The 13,545-nt window shown below is 37.1% G+C and overlaps 1 protein-coding gene across 1 annotated transcript in view; it reads left to right on the top strand.

Annotated features, from left to right (window-relative positions):
- LOC114619818 (sperm-associated antigen 16 protein-like) overlaps positions 1-13,545 on the top strand; it is a 184,903-nt gene that overhangs the window by 59,023 nt on the left and 112,335 nt on the right. Inside the window, exons 9-10 of the mRNA XM_028765743.1 lie at positions 3,600-3,644; positions 4,851-4,960. Coding sequence (XP_028621576.1) covers positions 3,600-3,644; positions 4,851-4,960 — 155 coding nt within the window. The remainder of the gene's footprint in view (positions 1-3,599; positions 3,645-4,850; positions 4,961-13,545) is intronic.

Genomic DNA, 13,545 nt, shown 5'->3' on the forward strand with positions numbered 1-13,545 from the left:
GATTAATAAAAGATTAAATGCAACATTCTTATATTTAAATTCTTCTTTTTCTTGAGTTTGTAGTTCCTTTCTATATATATTTATATTGTCATGTTTGCATTAGTCATTAAATTTTAATATTCTGGTTTGCTATAAGGCAGTAACTTGAATACAAGATTTATACATTTATTTATTTATTTATTTATTTATTTATTTATTTATTTATTTTGAGGTAGTGCTTCTCTACATATATCTGACTGTTCTGGAATTCACTGCATAGACCAGGCTGGCCTTGACTCTCAAATATCTGCCTGCCTCTCCTTCTGCCTCCAGTGTGCTTGGATTAAAGGCATATACCATCATGCCTAGTCCCCAAAACGCTTATTTCTAAACCATTCAATGAGGGCTTATCCATATATTATAATTTATTATAAGAAAATGAGAAATCTATTAACTGCACATTTGATATGCTTAGTAATATGAAAATTATGGAAAAAAGGACTTTAGAACCCCATAGAGGAAATAAGCATCCTATGTGGTAAGCAAAGTACTGCCAGGTTTAGTACTTGCAGATGAACAGAACACAGTACTGCTTATCGTATTCCTCACTCAACAGCTCAAGGTATGCTTGACATCATACATGTTTATTAATGAGCATCTTCTAAGTTATTTTTGCTGCTGCTCAGAATTGCACCACGAGATGCTCATTTCTTACATTGGTACGTAGACAACGTAATCTGATTTTGAAAGATGTAATATTACATTTCAAATAGTGTTTCTAGAACACTGAGTTTTTTGACTTTCAGTTAAATGTGTGATTGGCCTTCTCAGTTTTGCTTGTGAGTGCCTTCATATCATAAATATTTTTTAATCATCCATCTGGAATAAATTTCCTCAGTAGCACTTTTCCATTAAGTAATTGGTTCTTACATTGGTGTTTGCTCGGTAGCAGAGTTGGAGGTTGGCAATGTTAGGTGTTAGTAGTTTAAGTTAGAGAGAAGAATTTTCAGATTTATCCCAGGACCTGGGCATGTTCAGTTAACTTTGGTTGAATGTGTGTATAAGTAAAGAATGGTTGATGAATTTAGCATGAGAAAGCATGACAAGTCAAACTTCTACAAATGAATATTGCTTGTCCACTTGTTGTTTTAAAAGCCTTATCTTGAAATCATAGATTGCTTAAAATATTTATTATAATCATATAGATTTTGAAACTGTAGGTCACCGGAGAGGACTATAGGGGTTGGCAGTAACAAAAATGAGAAGATAAGCCTCCAATAGTCTCCACAGGGAAGTGGATTTTGATGGATATTGCTGAATGTTAAAGAATATATATGTAGTTATCCATGAACCATGCAAAAACAATAATGTCTGAGCTTCTTATTCACTATACTGATACTTATGTAAGGAAACTGTTTATGTGATGGGGAGTGGCAGTTTGTTTATATGATGGTGTTAGGAAATGAAAACCATTATTTTACTACTAGTTTAATGTATATTCTGCAAGTTTAGTTTTAAAATATTGATTATTCTAAAATGTAGTAGGGTGTATATTTTTGTGATTTAATTTTGCATACTGAATATCAAACATGCAGTAATAAATCAATTCCTTTCATATATTCCTGTTTCATTTGTTCTGGTCCTCCTTTGCTTTCTAGTTTCTTGCTTTCTGGTTTCCTTTAGACAGTGATGCTTCATGTGATCTTAATGTTGTGTGAAATCCGCTCAGATTCTTACGAAAGTCTGTTTGAGAGCTGACTGTGTCCCTTTTCTGCAGTCTCTGTCCATATAAATACCACTGCATAGTCTTTTTCTCATATATAATGCTAGTGACCTTCAGAGCATCATCAGCACAGTTATATGAAATAATGGGTGAAATACTTTTGTGACAGCAGCAGTCATTCGGTAAAAGACAAATCATTATTATCTTAAAATTGTCATCGTCTTGAATGCTGTGATCTTTGAGAAGTAAAGACAGTAAAAGGATGTGGAGTGAAAACCTCTCCATGTTACAAGGGCCTGTAGCTGCTGCTCATCCTTACATGTTCCAGAGACTTGAGCTTCCAGGGTCTTTGGGACCATGATTTGCAACATTGCTGAAGGAGGACAGAGACTCAAGTCTATAGTGCTTGGTAACAAACATTTTCTTCTGTGTTATAATGAAGTCATTTTAAATATTTTATCTCAGTTCTCAGAACTGTACATGTTAGGAAACTTAGGTTAGGAAAGAAATAATATGTCAGTTGCATGCACCTCCTTGCTCCTGGCGTCTCTAGTTTTGGTAACCATAAGGTGAGGCACCCTTTTAATTCTAACATACAGAGGCAGAGGCAGGAGGATTGCATGTTCTATAGTTCTATTGCTGGCATGGACTACACAGCAAAGTAATTAGTAAAACTAACAAACAAAACCAACCAAACAACAAACAACCCTTAATATATATATATATATATATATATATATATATATATATATATATATATATTTGCTGACCATCTGTACTGAGTCTTTTGAGAACTGTTCGTTTCATTCATCCATTTATTTATTGAATTATTATGTACTTTTTAATAAAATTTTAAAACTCTTATTTTTTTCTTTTTTTTATATATAATTTATTTTTTTCAGATTGTAATTTATACTCATTCACATAGGGGTTATAAACACAAAAAGGCAGGACGTGGGGAAGGGGATGACACTGGAGCATGGGTGCTCGGGGGAATACAAATATCTTTCAGAACAAGGTATCAGCTGGGTGAAGGTTCAGGGGACAGGGCGCTATGGCTCTGCCTATGATTCGCTTGTCCTTATCTAAGTTGGCATTATCTGCCCAGGCTACCTCTTTACAAGGTCCATGACTACTCAGGCAGTACATGTCTGGTGTCTCCTTTCTGTGTGTTCGCTGCGGCTTCCAGCCACTCATTGTTGCCATTGCTGTGCATGAACTTCTTAGCTTTATGTAATTCCATTTGCCAATTCTCTGAAAAACAGTTAATTACTCTTCCTTTCTCTGTGTGTGCCTACTTAGAAGACAGAAGTCAACTTTGAAGAGCCAGTTCTTTCCTTCTAAAAATGTAGATTCCAGGGATCAAATTTCGATCACTAGTCTAACATGATCAGTGCCTTAACAAAGGTCACCAGGCTAACCTGACCAATGCGTTGATCCTCTGGGCTATCCTGTTAACTTCCTCTGTCTGTCAGTTCATGTTATAATTCCTTGGCTTTTGGATTCCTTTTAAATAGGTCTTGCATGGGTCGTTAAAGCTTTTACCTCTAGCAATTCAGAGTTTTATATCTTTTAAGGTCTTAGATCCACCCAGCATCGATTTCTCTACAAAGGGAAGAGACATTAGAGAGCAATGAAATCATCCAGATCCTTTTGTCTTTGTCATTTTTCCTTCTATAATAAATCTAGTGCAATAACTCACAGTATTGTCTATTGTGTTAGTGAATTTGCCCTTTTTAAGTTATTTTAAATTAATTAGATATAAATTAATTAGATAAGTCACATGTAACTGTATGTATAAATCAATTAGATATAGAGCACAAGTCATATGTACCTATATATGTGTTTATAATGAGATGTGAATACAAAAATCTTTTCTTCTCATTTCCTCCCTCAGGATCTTATGAGACTGCTTCTATCACAAGAGAGTCAAGAGACAGAGGTACATGTATTGCCATGCGTTCTTACATTCTTTCCTTCCTGTTCTTAACATCAAGAAGCATAGACAATAAAATTATATAACCTTTATAACATTCACCATTTCTTTAAAATATTGTCATTTATTACCATTAGTATTATGACCCTATTTAACTTTGTTTATAAGCACACAGCCTTATAATGCAGCAATTTGAATGTCCTAGGATTGAAGACTGTTTCCACTTGTTATAGCGTGCTCATAATTCCATTTGTTAACCTTCTAAGATAATACCATCTTACCTTTTGAGGAAATGAATTTTGAAATCAAACTTAAAACACTTTAGAGTGTCATAGTATTAGTTTAGCACCTTTAAAATTCATATAGTAATAGGATCTTGGTTAGTATATTTGGTTATAACCATATTTTTTTAAAAAACTAATGGGGCTGGGCATGATGATGCATACCTTTAATCCTAGCACTCGGGAAGCAGAAGGTGGCTTTCTGAGTTCAAGACCATCCTGGTTTACATAAGAGGTTAATAGGTCAGCCAAGGCTACACAGCGAGAGCCTCTAACTCCCTCCCTTTATCCCTTCTTTTTCCTTCCTTCCCTTCCCCCTCTGTCTCTGTCTCTTTCTGTCTTTGCCTCTCTTTCTCTCACACACTTAGACACTGATACAGATATGCACAGACACACAGACACACAGAGGGTGCTGGAAAGATGACTCTGGGTAAGACCACTTGCTGGTCTTGCAGCAGACCTGGGCTTGGTTATAAACATCCCTAATTCTGGTTCCAGGGGATCTGATGCCTTCCTTGTACTCCACGGGACATTGGGCATGTATATAATCCATATACATGCAGGCAAAACACTTATATACATAAAATAAATTTAAGATATTTAGAATACACATTTAGTGTGTGTATGTATGTATGTATGTATGTGCACATGCAATTGTGTGCCACCACAGAAACATGGAGGTCAGAAGACAGCTTGTGTGAGGAGTCAGTTCACTCCTTTCACTATGTGGATCCTGGAGGTCAAACTCAGGTCAACAGACTTGGCAGCAAGTGTGGGTTCACACTGACCTATCTTATGAGCTCCATATAATCATACCTTATCCATATAAATTTCAATACTTTCATCATTCATGCATTAAATGATTCTTGATATAAACATGCTTGCTATAATCATATCTTTTACAGGTAAATATTTTGCTTTTATTTTGCAGCTGGTCGCAGTTTTGAGAAAGAAAATGGTTCAGAAGGCCCTACTCAGAAAAGTCTTCGTGAAGCCAGGGAAGAAAATGGGAATAAAACAAAGATGAAGAATGATAAAAAGGTATGATGTTTACCTATGTTCCGATTAGCTGGCATGCAACATAGAGAAATTTACAGGAGAACAATTCATACAGCGTCAGATTATTTACTAAAAAGGAAGTTTAGAGTTTATTTATTACAAGCTCTTTACAGGGGAAAATAGAGCTTGGGCAAGCAGCACTGGCATCTCCTTAAGTCAGGTCACATACTTACTAGGGGTAAGGGCAGCTCCATGAGTCTCAGTGTACTTACACAGCCCTAGTGGTCAGCATGCCTGCTCTCAATCCTACTTACAGGCAACTCTGTCCTAAAGAAAAGGCCTTCTCTTATCCTGCAGTGTAGCATAACTTCCCTAGTCTTCCTTTTAAAATGCATAGAGTAGAATTGTGGACCATTTAAGAATATATGTCTATATTCAATCCATTTTTTGCAATCAGTATAGTAATTAAAATCTTATATAAATGCATAGTCAAAGGAGTAAAAATGAAAAAGAAAGAATGCAAAACACGTTAAAGGAGTTGTATTAGGTACTTCTTTTGTTGCTGGCATAAAATACCCAAGGAGAGCAATGAAAGAGAGTTTTTGGTCATGGTAGTCCTCATCACAGAGGAGCATTCTGTTCCCCTGGTTACACAGGTGATATGCTGTGCCTAGTGACAACTGCTCTGCTGTATACACATATATTCTTTCAGGTGGTATGCTGTGCTTAGTGACAATTGGGTAAGTCATGTGTTACCCCTTTAAAACCTTATATTTGTAATACAAGGATGACATGTTATTTGACAAAAAAAACCTTTGAAAATACAGAACATACAAATTATATATCAATGTACAGTCTATTTTCTTGGTGATGCAATACCACACTTAAGGAAGTACCAATATGATAAAAAGTTAAGACTTCAAAGAAGCTGAACTATGTAAAGTGTATGTGTCTTTTCTTCCCTCTACGGCCAGTAATTTTTATTAATATTTAAGTTAGCCTGCATTTATTATTATATAACATCAGAATATATTTGGTTTATCCACTTTAAATGGCACATGTGGACTTATGGACTCTGTTATAGAAATAAATACATATTTAGAGCATTTTGCCGAACTACATATTATTAGTATGCATATTCTCATAATTGGCAGTGTTTGTTTTATAGTGCTAATTCTATTTTCTGTAAATTAGTATGTGAATCCAATAAAATACCATTTAAATCTATTATATGTAAATATGATTTCTTACAGAATTAACTATTTTGAATAGAGCCATGAAGTAGTAAATGGGCCTAGAAATATGTCTTTAAATGCAGCCACTCTTTCGTGCCTCATTCGCTCATACTTGGCTGCCCTTCTTCTTCCTTAGTTCCTACACTGTTCTATTCAGGCTGCCTCTTTTGTTTTCCTGAAGTATCTCCTAGAGTAATTTTCAAAAGATTCTACGGAGATAGATCATCTCAATATTTACACATCTGAAATAGTCTCATTTTGTCTTGAATTAATATTCGGTTAATAATAGTTTATCAATTTAAATTAATTCCTCATTTGCATCTTGAGGGAACAGCCTTGCTATCTTAGATGCTGCTGCTGTTTGTTTTCGAGTGATTCTCATTTTGTCTGAAAATAACCAGTGCTGTATGCATTGCAACATACTACTATGCCAATATTTTGAAAAAAATATGACAATAGTGTTTGCTCATAAAATGGCCATATTTATATTTGAGGAACTTTCAGGCTGGTTTGTGAAGTCATTCTTCAATATTCTTAGATAAAAACTTATTCCTTGCTTTTTGAAACTAATTAATCAAGTCTGAGATCTTGGGTACAAAAAGCAGCCTCAGATTAGTGACTTACAATTAGAAAACTGATTGTCCAGTTTTATGTGACACTAAAGCTCTATATTTGATGTAGAGTTAAATCTCCTGTGTTTCTGCCAAGAACTTCTGAGTTCACAGGATACAGAGATAGTGAGGATAGTGGTATGTGCTCTTCATCATTGTTCTGTTTTTACTTGTAATGTTGAAGTTGGAAGAGGAAAAGGATTTAAGAGGAATTAGTGAAGTTATGTTTTCATTCGAACAACTTTGTGATGTCTTAGAGTTCTTTGGACCTGCCCGACACTGAAGTCAGGTTACTTCCATCATGAAACCTTCATACTCATCTACAAACTTCTCTGAGAAACTGTGTCCTGTCGCAGCACTGCCTGGTGGCCTGCCTACCCATGTTCCTCTTAACATGCAGCTCGGGTATTCTTCCTTACCTGCATCATTTTCCATCTCAGGCCACACTCTTCACTGCCTGTTAAAGCAACTCTAGGTCTTACTCCTCCTGGCCTCACAGTCAAGCTTCCATAGGTAAGCGTGATGTTTGATTTCACTCTTCAGTGAGATCTTCATCTTGCTGTTATAGATTGCAAGTTAGGAATCGTTTCACACTGCACATTCCAAATACGGACAAGCATGAGACACCCCGCTTGTTGTCCGTAGTGTGCATAGTAGGTGTGGCATTCACATTCCTAAGTCTTAGAGGAATAGCCCTCACATGGGCTTCATCTAGAAAGGTTCCTGGTACCCTCCATTCCCATGCTCTCCAGTGTCTTCTATCTTAGACACTTATGAAACGTTTAAAAGAATCAACTCCTTTCAGTAAATCCTTTAAATTTTGTAAATAGTCTGATATCTCTTCTGGAAAGCGAAATATAGGGTTCTTTCTAAAAAGTCACATAGAAACATACTAATGTAGCTTGCTTTTTGTGGAAACTTCTAATTTAATGTCTCTAGTTTTTTTCTATTTCTTTAGGTATTTTTCTTTTTTAAAAAGAGTTACATTTCACTTTTATTGTTCATTTGTATTCATTTTTTAAAATCTGGTAAGATGTATAGTTTTAATCTTTTAAATCTGGTAAGATGTACAGTTTACCTTCTCAAAACAGTGTTTCATAAGCCTCATCCCTTTGATTTGCATTTTGATGTATCATTTGAACATTATTTTCTGGTTCTTTATTGGAGGAATGACTTCATCCAATTTATGATCAGCCCCCTGACCCCTGTATTTGTTTTTATTTTGAAAGCTCTGTTATTCATTTCCTAGATTTCATTCTTATTCACCATAGACTGTTTTCTTAGAAGCCTAATAATATGTCATTTGATGCAATGGTTACTTGAATTTCCTTGTATTTTAGTTACTATCACAGTGATGAAACACTAAGAACAAAAGAAAGTTGGAGAGCAAAGTTGGCTTATGCTTCCACATCACTATTCATCATTGAAGGAATTCAGGGAGAGAATTCAAACAGAGAAGGAACCTCAAGGCTAGAGCTGATGCAGAGTCCATGGAGGGGTGCTTCTTATTGGCTTTACCCCTATGGCTTGTTCAGCTGCTATGTTATAGAACCCTAGAAAACCAGCTCAAGGGTGGCCTCATATACTGTGGCTGAGCCTTTCTACATAGATCATTAATTAAGAAAATATACTGCAGGCTTGCATATAGGCCAATACTATAGAGGCCTTCTTTCACTTGAGAGTCCCTTTTCCTAAATAAGTCTAGTTTATGCCAAGTTAATGTAAAACTAGCCAGCATACTCCGTAAAGACTGTGATTTTGCCTTTAAATGTTGATCTTCTGTTTCATTTCCTTCACAATCTTTCTTCATCTTTAGATTTTATTTTATTACTTTTTTCTTCAATTTGTAATCTTTTTTGAAATTGTGTATAAATACTTTAAATTAGGTTATTAAGCTCCCCACTATTGAATACCTATTTCTGCATCATAACCAAAACTATATGAGCATTGTCCAAGTTAATAGATGTGGGCCGTGGCTATGAGCTCTTTGTTAGTAGGTAAGAGAACTCTTCTGTCAAGGACATGAAGTCAGATTCTACAGCAAAGATGAGCAGGGTGCTGCATTATCCTTGGCTATATAAACAGGGCACCCGTGGAAAGCAGAGTTTGAAACATGTCAGTATATTTACTGATACTAGTTTTTCCTCATACTTCTCTGTACATTCTCATATGGTAGGATGCCGTGTCTTGCTAGTGGTTAGAGGAGGACTCCAGTATCGCTTTAGGTTTTCTTTCTAGTTCCAATGCACATATGCACATCACCCCAAAGAGCAGTCTGTTCATTCCATTCATGGGAAGTTTGGGTCTGTATATGGTAACGTACTCTCATGTAACCTCTGAGAGAGAGAGAGAGAGAGAGAGAGAGAGAAAGAGAGAGAGAGAGAGAGAGAGAGAGAGAGAGAGAGAGAGAGAGAGAGAGAGAGAGGAGAGAGAGAGAGAGAATGAATATGTTTTCAGGTAGTTGTTTTGTGAATTTACCTGACAGTTTACATCACTCAGGCTAAGAGAGAAAGGAAACCAGAATTTCATTCAGGAGATAGAATTCGCTTGTGCCTTTTAAACAAAATGCCTTTAAAAGAAAGTCATTACTCTGGTGAGAGAAAAGCTAAGTTGTCAGAGTTGAGAGAGAGAAACAACGAAGAACCAGATGACATAAGATACTGCCACCGTCTTTGTCTTGGAGGTATAGTTAGAGAACAAGTGTTACTAGAATCTGTAAGATGGGGTTGAAGTGTCCCTACCAGACACAGTAAAGCTGCCTAAGTGGACATGTACGCATGGAAGACAAATGTTTAACTGTGAAAGATGTGATTAAATGCTAAAGAATTTCTAATCAATAGTGATAGGGGAGAGGTTTTAATTGATTTTGTTTAGTGTATAATTAAAATCACCATAGCTGCACAGTCCATCTTCAGTGTGGTGAAGTATGATTGGTTTCTATGTCCCTACCCAGTGGGTGCTTGTCTCTGCTGAGTCAGTGCCTTGGCTCATCGGGGTTCTTTATACTGGGTTAGCTTCAACCTGAGTGGTTGTCATTGGTGTTCCTGCTATTTTAAGCTGCTGTAATTTCCCTTTGGCATTCATGTTTTAATATGGGAGTTCTAAGACATGTTTCAGGTTTTCCCTGGGTTTCAGAATTCATCTCTACAATTATGATTTAACAGCAACCCAGTTTATCCTTAGTAACTGAGAGCAAAGTGTAAGGAAACAAATGACTCACAGATAGCAAACATAATATTCAGTTTGATGGCATCTTTCCTTCCTGTCATGGTGGGAACATTCTTCTCTTTCAACCCATGTATCTTTGTAGATGGATGACATCATTGTAGGACCAGGAGGAAATTCCATGGAGTCTAGTGTTAAAAAGAACAATAAGTAAATTTAACAAGTACTTCTATTTCTGAGGAACATTGGTTTTCATGATTGTGAGATGAACATTTGAGGCTGTTGATCTTAAATAACTATAATAATTGAACTTTCAGTAAGATACACTTCTACCCATTGAAACTTAGTGCTAATTTCATGGATATTAGATCATAGCCATATGTCTGTTTTCTACAATGTGTATACTTAAGTCAGAAACATGTTTCTGGAATTCCATGAGAATAAGTTAGGAACTTTGAAAATGTGTGGATTCATCTAGCACCATACACACATAATGAACTTCCAGCAGTGGTTGCAATCACGGGCTACACCTGATGAAACTTACAGTACTTAACAGCTATCTAATGAGGTCCATACATTTTCTACTAAAGCCAAACTATCAAATTAAGTGGGAACATGAAAGGCAGCAATAGCCTATATTTTTAAACACTTTATGGAAGGAAGCCTTGATTTCTACAGTTCCTGCAAACATGTACATTGATTTTTACTTAATTTTAGGAATGCCAAAGTCTACAGCTTCCAATGTAACTATTATAGTAACACTTCATAAATCAAGGAATCATTGGTACATTTTATGAATGAACTAACATGTATATTTCAAGTATGTATAGTAAGTATGAAACACTAGGAAAAATAGTCAAGGAAAGTGTGCATAGTCCCACAAAGCTTACTAGTAAACAGAATTGGGTCACAGTATTGTCAATCAAAAGGAGATTAGCTCCTCCCATGACTGATTCATTGAGGTTGCAAATATGCAACCCCCCCTCATACAAACCCTGATGTATTTATAAAAAGATAAAGAGATATAGAATATGTTCTATGTATGTGTAGTTAGGTATGGGGGAAGGGGATGTCTCAGCAGGCCCAGGCATCCTTTCCCCCGAGCCACATGTGGGACAAGCCACATGATAGTATATTATAGAATATAGTTTATTCAGGGTATGGGGAGATGAGTTAAGAGGGTAGGAGAGAGAAGGGAGAGGGGAGGGGAGGGGAAGGGGAGGAGAGGGAAAAGGAGAGGACAGGGGAGGGGAGGGGAGAGGGGAGGGGAGAAAAGAGAGAAAAGTAAAGATCAGCCATGAGTACATGGAGACAGAGGAAGGGAAGGAGAAATGGGCGAGGGGACAGAGAGGGAGCAAGAAGGCAAGAGATCAACAGAGAGAGTTGGGGGCAAGCAGCCCCTTTTATAGTGGCCAGGCCTACCTGGCTGTTGCCAGGTAACTGTGGGGAGGAGCATACCTGGCTGTTGCCAGGTAACTGTGCGGGTGGAGTTTAGACAGAATACGAACACGTATTGAATGCCCAAAGAGAACATTTGGTATTTTGCTTTACCACTTTTAACTTTATTTACTAGAGCCATGATTTCTCACTTAACTTGGAGCTCTGATTGTAGCCAACATGCTGTATAAATCAGTCCTTCTGCTTCTGATCACCATGGTGTTGGGGTTACAGGAGTCTGAATGGCCATGCTTGCTTCGCCTTTTACACGGGTGCTAGGGATCCAAACCCAAGTTCTTGTACTTGTTGCATAAGTACTTCACTAATACTGGGATCTCTCCATCCCCAGAATGAGTAAGTACATATTTAAAGTGACTTAGGAAGTTTACATTGCCCTGAGACAAAGGAATTTAGTTCTTTGTTAAGTGAAGGAGAAATTGTGTGATTATCTTTACCCGTGGGAATAGGGGAAAGCATCCATGAAGTCACTGGCAGTAAACTATTAGGCATTGTCTTGATTTGCTCCAGTTAAAGATAATATATGAAGCACCCTCCATATGGCCCAGATAATGTCTCTCTTCACATGATGATAAGCAGAGGATTTTCCACATTCTTTTTGTTTCTGAGAGTTTCATAGTGCAGTGCAAAATGAATCAAAAGGTCTATGGTGCTAGATGAGTAGTTTTGTTTTAAAGAGGGATTTGATCATAATGGATATATGTAAAATTGACCCGGATCATCATGTCTTGTGATTTGTACTCCTGAGCAGGTATGAACTGTCAACAAGTTATAGAGAGGTAGCCATGGGTTCATGTTATAAGCTATGTGTTCTTAAATTTTCAAGAGGTCCCAAAATGGCATGTATTCTTAGGTCATCTATAGGGAGTCAGCACTACAGATCAGGGACCATTGAACTATTTTCACAAATTGTCTCTTTGGTATATTTATTATAAAATCCAGAGTTTATGAATATCATTAAATATTATTTATCCATTCTAAAATAATGATTTGTGATGTCCTGTGATGTTTCCAGACAGTAAAATTTCCTGCAGACTGGTTTTAAATTCACAAGACAGACTGTCCATCGAGAGAGACCACACATTCTCGAGTGTCTCATGGGAGACTCAAGCGAATGTACACTGCTTCTGCTTCTTCTTTCTGATGGAGGAGAAACAAACACACTTGCCAGTTCATTGGCTCTGCACTGTTTATCCCTGGACATGTTCATCTGGTGTTGCAATACATCAGACAGCACATCTGCAGTGTAGGCTGCTGTGTTGTTGAGTTTTAGTAGTTTACTGTTAGTCTTCAGGGTTGCTGTTTTTTTCTCCCTATAGAGATTAGATAAAGAAATTTTGTGGAACTATCATGGATACTGCCATATTTCCATCCTATATTTAATTTCTGCCAGCTCCTGGAAACTTTCCCAGGGTGTTATATTTTTCTTGATCAGGGAAAGAACAGTTTTAGAGGTTACCACTTGCATTTCCCTCCACACAAATCCCTATCCCACAGGTCATGAATTAATTGAGTTATTTTGCAGCTGCCAAATATATTCTTTCAATGATATGAATATCTTTCTATCTCTGATCTCTTTCTTTAAGTTGAATGATTTTGTATGATTTAAGTTTTACTTCAATTAAAATTTTATAAAAATTAGATGTTTCTTATCCAGATGAATTGAAGCAAAAGGTACACTGGGGAGGATGCATGGGTAAATGGATGCTTAAACAGTTTTACAGTGAAACTGGAAATAGTTTATATATATATTCAGTGTTTATCTACTGGATATTTTATTTACATTTCAGATGTTATCCCCTTTCCCCATCCTATCCCTCCCACCCAGAAACTCCCTATCCCATCCCGCTTCCTCCTGATTCTATGAGGATATGCTCCCACCAACCCACCAACTCCCACCTCCCTGCCCTGGAGTTCTCCCACACTGGGTCATCCAGCCTTCACTGGACCAAGGACCTCCTCTCCTACCTATGCCTGACAAATCCATCCTCCCCTACATATACAGCTGGAGCCATGGGTCCCTCCCTATGTGCTTCCAGGCTGGTGGTTTAGACCCTGGGAGCTCTGGTTGGTTGGCTCTCCTCATGGGGCCACAAACCCTTTCAGCTCCTTCAGTCTTCTCTCTCACTCCTCCCTTGGGAACCCCATCATCAGTTCAATG

This window comes from Grammomys surdaster, unplaced genomic scaffold (genome assembly GCF_004785775.1).
Source record: "Grammomys surdaster isolate TR1022 unplaced genomic scaffold, NIH_TR_1.0 165, whole genome shotgun sequence".
Classification (NCBI taxonomy): Eukaryota; Metazoa; Chordata; class Mammalia; order Rodentia; family Muridae; genus Grammomys; species Grammomys surdaster.